This window comes from Natrix helvetica (genome assembly GCF_964273705.1).
Source record: "Natrix helvetica genome assembly, chromosome: 2".
NCBI lineage: Eukaryota > Metazoa > Chordata > Lepidosauria > Squamata > Natricidae > Natrix > Natrix helvetica.
Genome location: NC_138552.1, coordinates 190,096,522 through 190,109,132, shown reverse-complemented (window position 1 = coordinate 190,109,132; position 12,611 = coordinate 190,096,522). Strand labels below are relative to the sequence as shown.

General features: G+C 43.0%; 1 protein-coding gene across 1 annotated transcript; it reads left to right on the top strand.

Annotated features, from left to right (window-relative positions):
* The first annotated feature begins 5,681 nt into the window (after window positions 1–5,681).
* LOC309388064 (amine sulfotransferase-like) lies at window positions 5,682–11,935 on the top strand. The gene is made up of 7 exons (XM_081945037.1): window positions 5,682–5,764; window positions 6,061–6,210; window positions 6,752–6,960; window positions 7,762–7,888; window positions 8,440–8,534; window positions 9,117–9,297; window positions 11,699–11,935. Exons 2-7 carry the CDS (start codon window positions 6,069–6,071, stop codon window positions 11,821–11,823), a joined length of 879 nt encoding a protein of 292 aa, XP_081801163.1. The 5' UTR covers window positions 5,682–5,764; window positions 6,061–6,068; the 3' UTR covers window positions 11,824–11,935.
* Window positions 11,936–12,611: the final 676 nt, after the last annotated feature.

Genomic DNA, 12,611 nt, shown 5'->3' with positions numbered 1-12,611 from the left:
AAGGAGAAAAACAGCCACGTTGAATGCTGCAGCAGAGAGAAGCCAAAGTTTTCTTCCTCCCTTCACAGCAGAACTGCTCAAAATTATCAAATACACGTGAGAAGATTGAGAAGAAGTTGGATGATTTAATCCAATTGACAGCAAAATATGACGGAGAAGTTAAAGAGGCTTATCAAATGGATAAAGTGGCAGTTAAAATTCAAAAAACCGAAGAGGAAAATGAATATAAACAAACTAAAACTCCTGATATTAATGGTGATTGGTCTGAAAATGCAAAGAGTGGAATATTGAAAGAGGAATTAAATGGAGGCGAAACTTACTTCAGATGGTAAGATACAGAAGAAGAAAAAATAAAAGAATTTATGGATTTAAAGAGAGAAACCTTATTAGCAATATTATTGATAACACCACTGACAATTAAATATAAGCGGATTAAGGAAACAGAAGAAGGGCATTGAAATTACATGAGAGATTTTATAAGCAAAGAGTTGCTAAGAGGAGTCCATACAAAATTGATTAAAGAGAAGATAAGAGGACTGATCCACAAACAGCAGAAGATATGATACTGTTTTGTTACTGGAAAGCTACAGGTGGATAGATGGAAGAGTATAACTCTCGGACCGCGGTGCGTTGCCAGGTGGAGAGGCCAGTGGGGGCTGGGGGTCGGGAGAGAAGCTGCAGGGACCGAAGAGGGAAGCCGGGGGGGTCGCCGGAGGCTCGGGGCGACCCCGGAAGAGCAATAGGCCGAGCAGCTGGCCTTGGCACCTCGTCTACCCCCCCCCCGCTGAGGTGCGATTCCTTCACACTCCAAGAACTGCCTCCGGGCCTCTGGGCCTAAAGAACTGCCTAAAGAACTGCCCTGGGCCTCACTGGTGGAACGTAGACTATTGTGGACTGTGAGGTCTGTCCCCTCCCATCTTATTATTTGCCTTTTAAATATTTCTCTACTTCATTCTATGTTAACTTACATCCTAGACCTGCTACAAAGAGAGACCCTGCCATAGCCATAATCATGGATTGGTCATCATCCCAACTTATTCAAAGTCTGACATCCTTCGACTGCGAGGGTCCCCCCTCTCGCAGGCATGCCCCCCTGCCCTGACGAGGGCCCACCTCAATGAGAGGTTTATTAACCCAGAGAGGTGGAGGAAGCGGGGGATTAGGGGTTTTTTAGGAAAATGTTTTGTAAAGCTTTTAAGGGGTTCCAGGGAGCGGGGAGGGTTGGTTTGGCCCTGGGGCATGGATACAACCAGGCCAACAGGTAGGGTCAAGACGGAAGGGAGGGTCAAGACGGAAGGAAGCGAAGCGGAGCAGGTGGGAGGAAATAACATTCCTATAAGGGGAATTCCAATCACGACGGTCGTAGGGAGGGGCAGGCGCGAGGACACTAGAAGAACGTATAGTCGGTTGGGAGACCGGGGCCACTGGATACGCCCGGTCGCTTGTACCAACCCCCGCAGACTAGGTGGACAGGATCAGCAGAGCCTGGGCCTTAGGCTGATGTTATGTAACGCGAGGTCCGTGGTTAACAAGGCCCCCCTCATCAGTGACTTGATCACAGAGGGGGAGCCGGACCTCGCAGGAATAGCGGAAACCTGGTTGGGCCCGGAGGGGGGGTTGCCCCTCAGGGAAATGTGCCCTCCAGGTTACCGTGTATTCCACCAGCCACGGGCTCAAGGTAGGGGTGGGGGGGTAGCAATTATCATCCGGGACGATCTGGCACCGAGAGAATTCATTGTGTCGCAGACATCTGGTTGTGAGTCTCTGGGCGTAAAGTGGGGCCCAGGGAGTCAGTTGGGCCTGTTGATAGTATACCTGGCTCAACGGCCCTGCCCGAGCTCCTCGAGCGGATCGCGGAGATGGCGGTTGAGACCCCCAAACTACTAGTGATGGGGGATTTCAACCTGCCGTCGACGGGAAAGGCATCCGAGGTAGCCCGGGAATTCATGGCTTCCATGACAGCCATGGGTCTGACTCAAGTAATTCAGGACCCCACTCACAAGCGAGGCCACATTCTGGATCTTGTGTTTGTCTCCGACCAGTGGACGAGTGATCTGGGAAGAGGGCATTTAGTCATCACGCCCCTGTCATGGTCAGATCACTCACTTCTCCAGCTGGACTTCCCTGGCGCTACTCCCCACCGCGGGGAGGCGGAACCAGATTATCCCAGATGGTTCCGCCCCAGGCGCCTGATGGAACCGGATAGGTTCCAGGCGGAGCTTGGGCCACCTCCTGCTGACCTGTCCCGCCCCCGGGCTGAGGACCTGGTAGCCGCATGGAATAGTGCGGCTGCCGGTGCCTTGGACCGGGTGGCGCCTTTGCGGCCTCTCCGACGGCCACGATCGACCCGGGCCCCCTGGTTTAACAGGGAGCTAAGGGCGATGAAACGCCTTAGGAGACGCCTGGAGAGTAAGTGGAGATCCTCCCGCTCCGAAGCTGACCGAACACAGGTAAGAGCCTACATAAGGACCTACCTTGTGGCAATAAGAGTGGCCAAACGTCAGTATTGTGCCACTCTTATAGCGTCCGCAGAGAACCGCCCTGCCGCCCTGTTTCGGGTGACCCGCTCCCTTCTGTCACAGGAGCAGCGGGACCCCCCATTGCAGGGCAGGGCAGAGGAATTTGGAGAGTTCCTGCAGGATAAAATCGATCATATCCGGAGAGGTTGGACCCTCTCCAGTGCTCCAGTGGGGACGTCCGAGACTAGTCTTGAGAGACCATGCTGGGAGGAGTTTGACCCTGTTGTCATCGAAGATTTGGACAGGTTGCGCGGGCGACTGCGGGCCACCACATGTTTACTGGACCAGTGTCCCTCCTGGTTGGTGCTGGCCTCCTGGGAGGGCTCACGAGGCTGGCTACTGGGACTGGTGAACGCTTCGTTGGGGGAGGGCCTGATGCCGGCCGCCTTGAAAGAGGCGGTGGTCAGGCCCCTGCTCAAGAAGCCTTCTCTGGACCCAAAGGAGCTAGCAAATTATCGTCCTGTCTCCAACCTTCCTTTTTTAGCAAAGGTTGTTGAGAGTGTGGTGGCTCAGCAGTTTCCGCGCCACCTGGAGGAAGCTGATTATCTAGACCCACGCCAGTCCGGCTTCCGACCCGGTCACAGCACGGAGACGGCCTTGGTCGCGTTGGTGGATGATCTCTGGAGGGCAAAGGATGGGGGTTGTTCCTCCATCCTTGTCCTATTAGATCTCTCGGCGGCCTTCGATACCATCGACCATGGTATCCTATTGCGCCGGCTGGAGGGGTTGGGGGTTGGAGGCACCGTGCTACGGTGGTTCCGCTCCTACCTCTCTGGCCGGACGCAATGTGTGTTGACGGGGGAGCAGAGGTCGACCGCAAGGCCCCTCATTTGTGGGGTCCCACAGGGGTCGATCCTCTCGCCTCTCCTGTTCAACATATATATGAAGCCGCTGGGCGAGATCATCCGTGGTTTTGGGGTGAGTTACCATCTGTACGCTGATGATACTCAGTTGTACATTTCCACCCCAAACCACCCCAACGAGGCTGTCGAAGTGATGGCCCGGTGTCTGGAAGCCGTACGGGTCTGGATGGATGACAACAGGCTCAGGCTCAACCCCTCCAAGACAGAGTGGCTGTGGTTCCCGGCTTCCCGATTCAATCAGCATATTCCATCGCTGACCATCGGGGATGAGCAATTAGCCCCGGTGGAAGGGGCGCGCAACTTGGGCGTCCTCCTTGACGATCGGCTGACCTTAGAAGATCACGTGGCGGCCGTGGCAAGGGGGGCATTCCACCAGGTTCGCCTGGTGCGCCAGTTGCGGCCCCTTTTGGACCGGGAGGCCTTGCGCACAGTCACTCACGCGCTGGTGACGTCCCGCCTGGACTACTGTAACGTTCTCTACATGGGGCTCCCCTTGAGGTGCGCCCGGAGACTGCAGTTGGTCCAGAATGCAGCCGCGCGGGTTATTATGGGGAGATCGAGATTCTCCCATATAACACCTATCCTGCGCGAGCTGCACTGGCTTCCTGTGGCCTACCGGGTGCGCTTCAAGGTACTGGTTACCATCCTCAAAGCGCTCCATGGCACAGGGCCCAGTTACCTGCGGGATCGCGTCCTGCCCCATACATCCCTGCGACCCATTCGCTCACACAGAGAGGGGCTACTCCGGGTGCCGTCCTCTAGAGAGTGCCAGAGGGCGGTGCCCAGGAGTAGGGCCTTCTCTGTGGTGGGCCCTACCCTTTGGAATGACCTCCCCCCAGACATCCGGACAACAACCGACCTTCGCTCCTTCCGTATGAAGCTGAAGACCTACCTGTTTTGTCAAGCCGGCCTGGCATAACGTTACAATCTTGCCACCCCAGGTCATTTTATAATGGGAAATTTTGTTTTTTAAAGTTTTTAGAGTTTAATATTTTTGGGGTTTTAAATTTTGTAAGTATGCTTATTTATGGACTTATTTTTACCTCCTCTGCACGATATATGGTGCTATCTTGATTATTGCTCTGTACGTCGCCCCGAGTCCCTGTGGGGAGAGGGGGCGACTAATAAGTTCAATAAAATAAATAAATAAATAAATAACTTAAAAATAGCTAAACGTAGTGAAATTTAGTGATAATAGATATAGATAAACCAATAATTGATAATGATAATAATGTATACAATGTGTAGTGTCATGATAAGCAATAATGGATGGTAGCCATGAACGGAAGATTAGAAACCCTCTTGGATTTTATAGAAAAAATAATTACAAAAAGAACTAAGTTAGATATAGTTAAGTTTTGAATATTAGGGGGGAAATGTTATGATATTGGATATAGGTAAATAAAGGAGGGATGATGATAATAAGGTATATATAGGCAAGGGTACAACATAAGGAAATTGGATGCAAATTGCAAATAATGATTTGGAAAGAAGAATTAGAAATTTTTGTTATTGAATATTATGAATGTTTAACTAGAATAGGACATAAAGATTCAGTGTTATTGGAGGATCTTAGAAATAGTAAATGAAATGTAAGTATGTGGTTATGTATTAAATCTTGGTATATTTTATGATGAAGGACATTTAAACAATTATAGTCAAATGTAAATGGAGGTAAGATGATGGAAATATGTATATATTTTGAATTAAAATACTTGAGTTATTATGAATTATGTTTGATGACTGTAGAAGAGATGCACGGAAGCTTTTTGTAACCAACTGGTACACTTTCTACAGTAACCAAAAAAAGATTTTATGTGTTGTGTTTGTTTTAAAATAAAAACAATTATTTATTTAAAAAAAATTAAAGATTGCAACATTGCACAATAAAATAATTCCTTACATAGCCTGAATAATATTTCATGCAGGGGTTTTCCCCATAATGAGGTACTCTTCCCTTTGGAGGGGGACAATAATATAACAACTCTTATGTAAATTTATATATGGAAATTGGGATTAGGTATGAAAATAACAATGCAATAACATTGTTCTGGCTTCATCTACTGGTAAATCCATAATTCTTCATACAAGGATACATTACAAATACTTGGCATGTAAATCAGAAGTGCTTTTGTATTTTTAAAACATACTGATTTTTACAGCAACACCTTTCCAAATTAGATTATTACTCAATCGTGTTCGATGTCCTCTCTTGCTCATTTTTGGAATACAGAAGTACATTGCTGACACAATGATTGACTAAAGATCAGACTTCTTAAGTATTTGAGCACTCGACTGGAGTATAAGAACATTAACAAACCATTGCAAATAAGCTGGCTTAAGGACATGACATGAGTGACTGTCAGAGTCTATGTAGATAAGGTAAGGTAAGAAAAGAATTGCAATTAGTATGTTCTTAACATTGTAATTAAAACTTTCTCTTCTACGCAGAATTTTTAGATTCCAAGAAAAACAACAAATTTACTCTTTCCAATGGAAACATTTATCAATGAAAATTGAGTTCATGGAACTAATGAATTAATTAAGGAAACTAATCTAATATATATATGTGAATCCTTTATGTGAGCAGGATTCATGATTTTTAAAGAACTGAATTAATACAATATTGACCATAAATGTGGGAAGTATTGATAAATGCTCTATTATTACATCGACAGCTGAAGCAATGGAGCCAGTGGATAAGTCCCTGTATAAATACAAAGGACTCTACTTCATAACTGGCTTCCCCTCACCTGAAAATTTAGATTCCCTGGACAGTTTTAAAATCCGAGATGATGATATATTCATAATCACATATCCTAGATCTGGTAAGTTCAAATATGTCTTCCAAGAAAGAGTTAATCTTGTGTCCAATGTTGTTATTCAGTTCCTTAGTATTTGGTTGCTGTGATGCTGTTGCGCTATAACCAGATTTTAACATTTAGCATTTTATAAGAAGCTGGAAATGTAGGGAAAATAAGATGCTAAATCTCTATTTTCATTGTTTATATTTTACTCTACATTGGCTACATTAGTAACCTTGGCTAGTCACTCTCTCTCAGCCCAATCTACCTCACAGGGCTGTTGTGAGGAAAATAGGAGGAGGAGGAGGAGGAAGTATTAGGTATGTTTGCCACATTGAGTTAGTTCTAAAACTGAAAAAGGCAGGATAGAAATAAATGTGCAAATAAATAGCTATTCTTTTCTCATCCATCCATCAGCTTAATCTATCAATTTTAGTAGAGTTGATTGTCTTTGTGCATCTCTGAAACATTTGCTATTCTCCCTGATAGGAAGGTTGGCTTTGAATAAGTTCAACTTTCTCCAAATAATAATGGGCAAATTAATTTAATTATTCCTTATTTGCAGGCACTATATGGACTCAGAATATTGTCAGCTTGATTCTTTATGAAGGACACCGAGATGGAACTGAAAATATAACCCTAATTGACCGAGCACCATTTCTGGAGTATAATATATTCCATGTGGATTTACCTAATCGCCCATCACCTCGTGTCATTTGTTCCCATCTGCCCCACTATTTGGTACCCAAAGGATTACGAAAAAGAAGAGCAAAAGTAGGACATATTTTGTTAACTTATGAGGTAGAGTGGGGAGCTCCCTGTGTTCTTTTCCTTTAGCTCTATGTCTGAATGTTTTATTAAGAAACAGGCAAGAGTACACAAACAAATATTACATTGTTCCAATATGTTGGAATAGCAAATTCTGAAGTGTGAGGGGTGGGGGAACACAAACAAAACAGTCTTAAAATCAAAAGGTTATGCCCAGCAGATTGAGCTAACAACCAAACTGAATATTAAACCACTTAAGCTTATTTTTCCCATGGTGACACACCCAGATAGATTGTAACATTTGGTGTTGCATGGCCAGTTGCTATCTTAACATATCTGGAGGATATCAAGTTGAGAACTGCTATTTTTAGCCCTCAAATCTCTTCTCACAATTTCTACTCTCAATCATGCCCTAGTCACCGGAAGCTTTACTGGTGCAAAATGCAGATGCAATGGGCATTGGTGTTTCTCTAGAATTGTATTCATTACACCTCCGCTTTGGAAACTGCATTGGTTACTAGTTTGCTCTTTAGATTTGTCAGGCAGGAGCCAGGAGGAAAGACTTTTCTTCTGCCATATGGAAAATCTTTCCCCCAAGTCGATGTTGGCCCCAATCCTGATGGTCTGCTGGAAGGCTCTCAAACATGGTTTTGCTAATGAGCTTTGAGACCCGTGATAGAATGGAACCTGTTAGATGAATGTATGAGAGTTACTTGATAAACTCTCTGTATGCTTTGCTGTCAATCTCTCTTTTTTCTTTTTTTTTTCTTGTTTTTTTGACTAGGTATTATCATCTTTCTCTTACAGATTATTTATGTGCTTCGAAATCCAAAGGATGTCTTGGCTTCTAACTATCATTTTCACAAACTATCAGTCAGAATAGAAACCCCAAAAGACTTTGATATATTCTTTGAGAAGTTTGTGGCTGGCAAAGGTAAGAAGAATTTGATCATATCAACATTTTGTCCATTTTTGTTTTAGATAAGAGACTATGAATATATTTCAATCCTCTTCCCACCAAGAACAAACAATCCACTCTCTCTCCTTAGATAAGAAATAAATAATGATTCTCTGTAATGCAGTTATTTGTGCAAATTCTACACAAATATTTTTAGTAGGAAGAGTGGGTGCAGAAGAATGAAGGGCTCCTAGGAGAACTTTGATGTAAAAGTGAGAGGGAGTGCCAAGAGAAGGCAGCTTATTATGGAGAGAGATGAGAAATACTAAGGTATATTTAATATGGAGGAGAAAATGGAGAGAAATTGTTTAGCAGATGGTAGCTGGATCATTGCATGACCGAGATGAACCTATCAGTGTTTTGCAGTTCGTATTTTGTATTTCGTGACTAGACCATGTAGATGTTAGGATAGCCTCTTGTTAAACTATCATGCTTTGATCTTTAGGCCCACCAGGATAATAAAATTAAGTGCAGGACATTCAAGTATTAATCCTCATGTTTATGTTAAACTCATTTCCTCCTATCAGGGTTTTATAGTCCGTGGCTAGACCATGTAGAAGGCTGGAATGCTCATAAGGGTGATTTCAATATTCTCTTCCTGTCTTATGAAGAAATGAAAAAGGTAAGATCTGTTTGTGTTGTGTAGTGCAATATGAACAATCATTAAGCACAGAAAGCTTTGGAAATGATGACATGTATAAGTAACTTATGCAATAGGGAGTAGCCAATCTTGGTTACTTCTGTGATCTCCTGGGTGACTGATGAGATCTCTGAAGAAAAATAAATTTCGATCTCTTCAAAAGCATGGTGGAGGATCCAGGAAACTAGAGTGCCGTCAGCTGGACATTAAAAAGATTATTAAAAGCTATATTTGAGAGCACTTGGCTTGTCATGCTAGAATTCACATGATGCATGTCTTGTAAACCGGTTTAGCAAAACAAAGCTGACCTAATTTCTGATAGACTTAATAAATAAGGGAAATCCAATTAGCACAATGTTCCTGTAATCAGCAAAATCTAAGCCAAAGTCTCTCATAATATTTTCCTGATTGGGCTCAGAAGAGATTGAAAATAATTAAAGTTTAATATGCAAGATATGTATAACGAAGAAGTAATCTTGAGAATTCCCTAAAGATATCACCAAAATTTTCCATCTTTTCTCCATTGTTAGGGATAAACTAATATAAAGCTGTATCAAATTGCAGGATTTGAGAAGTTCCGTACTGGAAATATGCAACTTCCTAGGAAGAGAACTAACTGAAAAGGAGGTGGATGATGTGGTGGATAAAGCTACATTTGATAACATGAAGGTGGATTCTAGAGCAAACTACACGTTCATGCCTCCTGAGATTCTAGATTTCAGCAAAGGAAACTTTCTTCGCAAAGGTAGATTAGTAATAATTCATACTCTGGGGCTTATAGAATCTGACAGGCTTCATCTGAAACCAGGGTTGCTACCTTCATCTGAAAGGAGCTTTCTAAAGTGGTATGGATATGTCCCAACAGCCTCTCTTTCTGGGGTCTCTCCATGATTTTGTGTTTGCCTCATCAGCAGCCTACATTTGAGAAAGCCGTAAGCCTTTCTTGGTTGTGCCAATGTTGAAGTGATTTTCTTCTTTTCACCCTAACAAATTTCGGGTGTGGATATAATCTGACCTGTTTCAATGATCATTCTGTTGGTTGCACAGTCTAATGATCCTTTGGGAGTGGGTTGTTTTAGCTCATACTGACCACTTTAGGATGGTGGAGAGCAGTGGTAGGATTCAATTTTTTTTACTACCGGGTGTGGCATGACTTTGTGGTCGTGGCAGGAGAAGGATACTGCAAAAGCCCCATTCCCTCCTCACCCCATTAACCTGCTTTCCAGTTCCATTCTCCTGTTTAGGGCAACAAAATAAGATCATCTGGGACGCTGGGAGGCAGTGGGGGCAGGGCCAGCCTATTTGCCGGTTCTCCAAACTATTCAAAATGTTCGCTACTGGTTCTCCAGAACCTTTCAGAACTGGATGAATACCACCTCTGGTAGAGACACAACCTCTTCACTATCTACCTTGGGTAATCTCCCCCACCAGGATTGCGGAAGGTCAAATGGTTAGGACGCTGGGTTGGAAGTTAGCAAGCCCATATGTGAAATCTGAGTGCTGCTGCATGGTGGGGTGAGCTCCTGTCATTCTCTCTAGCACCTTGTTGGGAACATGAAAGAAGCACCACTCCCGGGACATCTTCCTGGAAACAGTGATGTCACTAGCTAATCATTTCAACCTGGAAAGGCAAATCTACTTATTTTCAACCTGGGAAAAAATGTCTCTCCGACATGAGGGCACTGTTCTCCAAGTTTAGAACTGCCCCTCTAAACCTGCAGGGCCATATCCAATGATCAAAAAGCCATCAATTGTTTCTCATAAGCATTGGTATAACAGGATGAACTCAAGATCATTTAGAACTTCATTGGGAGACCACTGATTCCATGACTTCCCAGTAAGAGATACTTATGGCAGGGGAATCACTCAACACCTTCTAGATAGAGAGAACTTTGCCCTTTTATCAAGTCTTCCTTCTGTAATCCAGCTCTAGTTAAGATAGTAAGAAACAATTTCCTGCCCAAAAACTATCAATACAGATTTCTAAGAACTGTTTAGTGGACAGGAAGGTGGCTAAGCATTCCTTTGATAATTGAGGAACGTGCAATGTTCCAAGTTAGTCAGGTTTTTCAAACTATTACCCTCTTTCTCAGACTCAGAGAAGCCCACAGTAGGCAAGGTAAGTGAAGAGTGTAAACCACCACTGGAAAACTTTTGATCTTCATCCCTACAGTCCCCACCTGAAGCCCTGAAATGTTTTATATACAGTAATGTGAAAAAGAAAGCACACACTCTTTGAGTCCTATGGTTTTATGTATTAAGACATAGTAAAAATCATCTGGTCCTTAGCAGTTCTTCAAAGTAGGTAAATACATCCTCAGATGAACAACAACACATGACGTATTACACCGTGTCATCATTTATTTTACAAAAAGAAAGGCAAAGTTCATGACAGTACAACTGGAAAAAGGACTGAACAGTATGGTTTGTTTAGAAAGGTTGCCTGGAGAAGGCCTCTTCTCTCTAAAAACAGCATTGCAGAACAGCTTTGGTTTCCAAAGTTGCATCTGAAGAGACCATGAACTCCTCTGTATATTGAAGTATTTTAGAATCACATGTGAAGCCAGCGGTCCAACAGCTAAAGATTGGCCAAGATTGGCTCATGCAACATGACAATGACACTAAGCACACCACCAAAAATGCCACAGAATGGCTGAAAAGGAAAAGAATTAAGGTGTTGCAATCGCCCAGTCAAAGTCCAGACCTCAACCTGATTGAAATGCTGGGACCTCAAATGAACTGTACATAAACAAATGCTCACAAACTTCAATTAAGTGAAGCAAGGTTCTAAAGAATAGTGGGCCAATATTCTTCCAAAACTATTGAATCGTAAGTTTTCCATTTTGGTTCCATTTTTATAAAATAAATCAGGACATGATGTAATGTCATGTTGTTCATCTGAGGTTGTATTTACTTGCTTTTAAGAACTGCTAAGGAGCAGATTTTTACTATGTTCGCATACATAAAACCATGGAACTCAAGCAGGCTATACATCCTGTTTACATGACTGTATATACATTCATACACAAACTTAGTCACAGAAAAATGCATAAGAATGACAATTTTGATGACAGGATGACATAAATAGCCTCTAGTTTAATTGAATAAAAAAAACTGTTGACATATTTTTAACCATTGTTTCCCAGGCACTGTTGGGGACTGGAAGAACCTCATGACTGTTGCCCAGAGTGAAAGGTTTGACCATGTCTTTAAGAAGAGGATGGAAAAGCTGCCCTTCAAGTTCTGCTGGGATATTCAGGAGAATCCATGAGCCTATTTCCAGCTCACTGGAGGAAAATAATGTCTGATGCACACCTTCAAACGGCTTGAATCAGAAATGACTTTCCAAGAAGAATCTTTATATCACCTTGTAATGTTTAATTCTCAACTCTTCAGGGATCATAGACCATGGTAACATTAAATTCTGTGTTATTTTTAAATATTGTACAGCATTTGTTTAATGATTTAGATTTCCATAGCTACCTGACTTTGGGTGTTATACATGAAATAGAGACTCACAAAGACAACATAGGGAAAAAAAAGAATATGACAAGAAAAAATCCAAAACCAACATATTCGCAACAGCTAGATCCATTTTTTATATTTCCCGCTTCCCTGAAGATACACATTCCTTCACAAATCATCTTAGCCCAATTCCTAAAGAGAAAATCAAGTTTTTAAAGGTTTCTTTTGGGGGGGGGAGCTAACATACTCCGGGTACTACAAATCTTGGCACCCCATGGATGGGCAGGTAAGAGATTGAAAAAAAGGCATATAACCTACATCTCATCAAATTATGTTATTTATTATTTAAACAAGTTCATATAGCCACCTAGCTCATATAGCCACCTCCAGGTGGCTTCCAACATTAAAAGTGTAAAACTCAAATTCCCTCACCCACCTCAGCAACAGTGACCACAGTTACACCTTGATCAGCTCCTTATCAGTTAGGGCTCACTGACAAAATCATATCTTCAGAACCTTCCAGAAAAGTAAAGAGGTGAGGCCAATCTTATCTCCAGTGTCTAATATTCCAAAGGGAGGAAGTCACCACAGAGA

What these genes read in the sequence shown, in the direction of transcription:
- LOC309388064 (XM_081945037.1), top strand. Translation starts at nt 6,069, where the DNA reads ATGGAGCCAGTGGATAAGTCCCTGTATAAATACAAAGGACTCTACTTC. An exon ending in GAAGTTTGTGGCTGGCAAAG is followed by an intron (nt 7,889 to 8,439) that starts GTAAGAAGAATT and finishes TCCTCCTATCAG; the next exon opens with GGTTTTATAGTCCGTGGCTA. An exon ending in CTTATGAAGAAATGAAAAAG is followed by an intron (nt 8,535 to 9,116) that starts GTAAGATCTGTT and finishes ATCAAATTGCAG; the next exon opens with GATTTGAGAAGTTCCGTACT.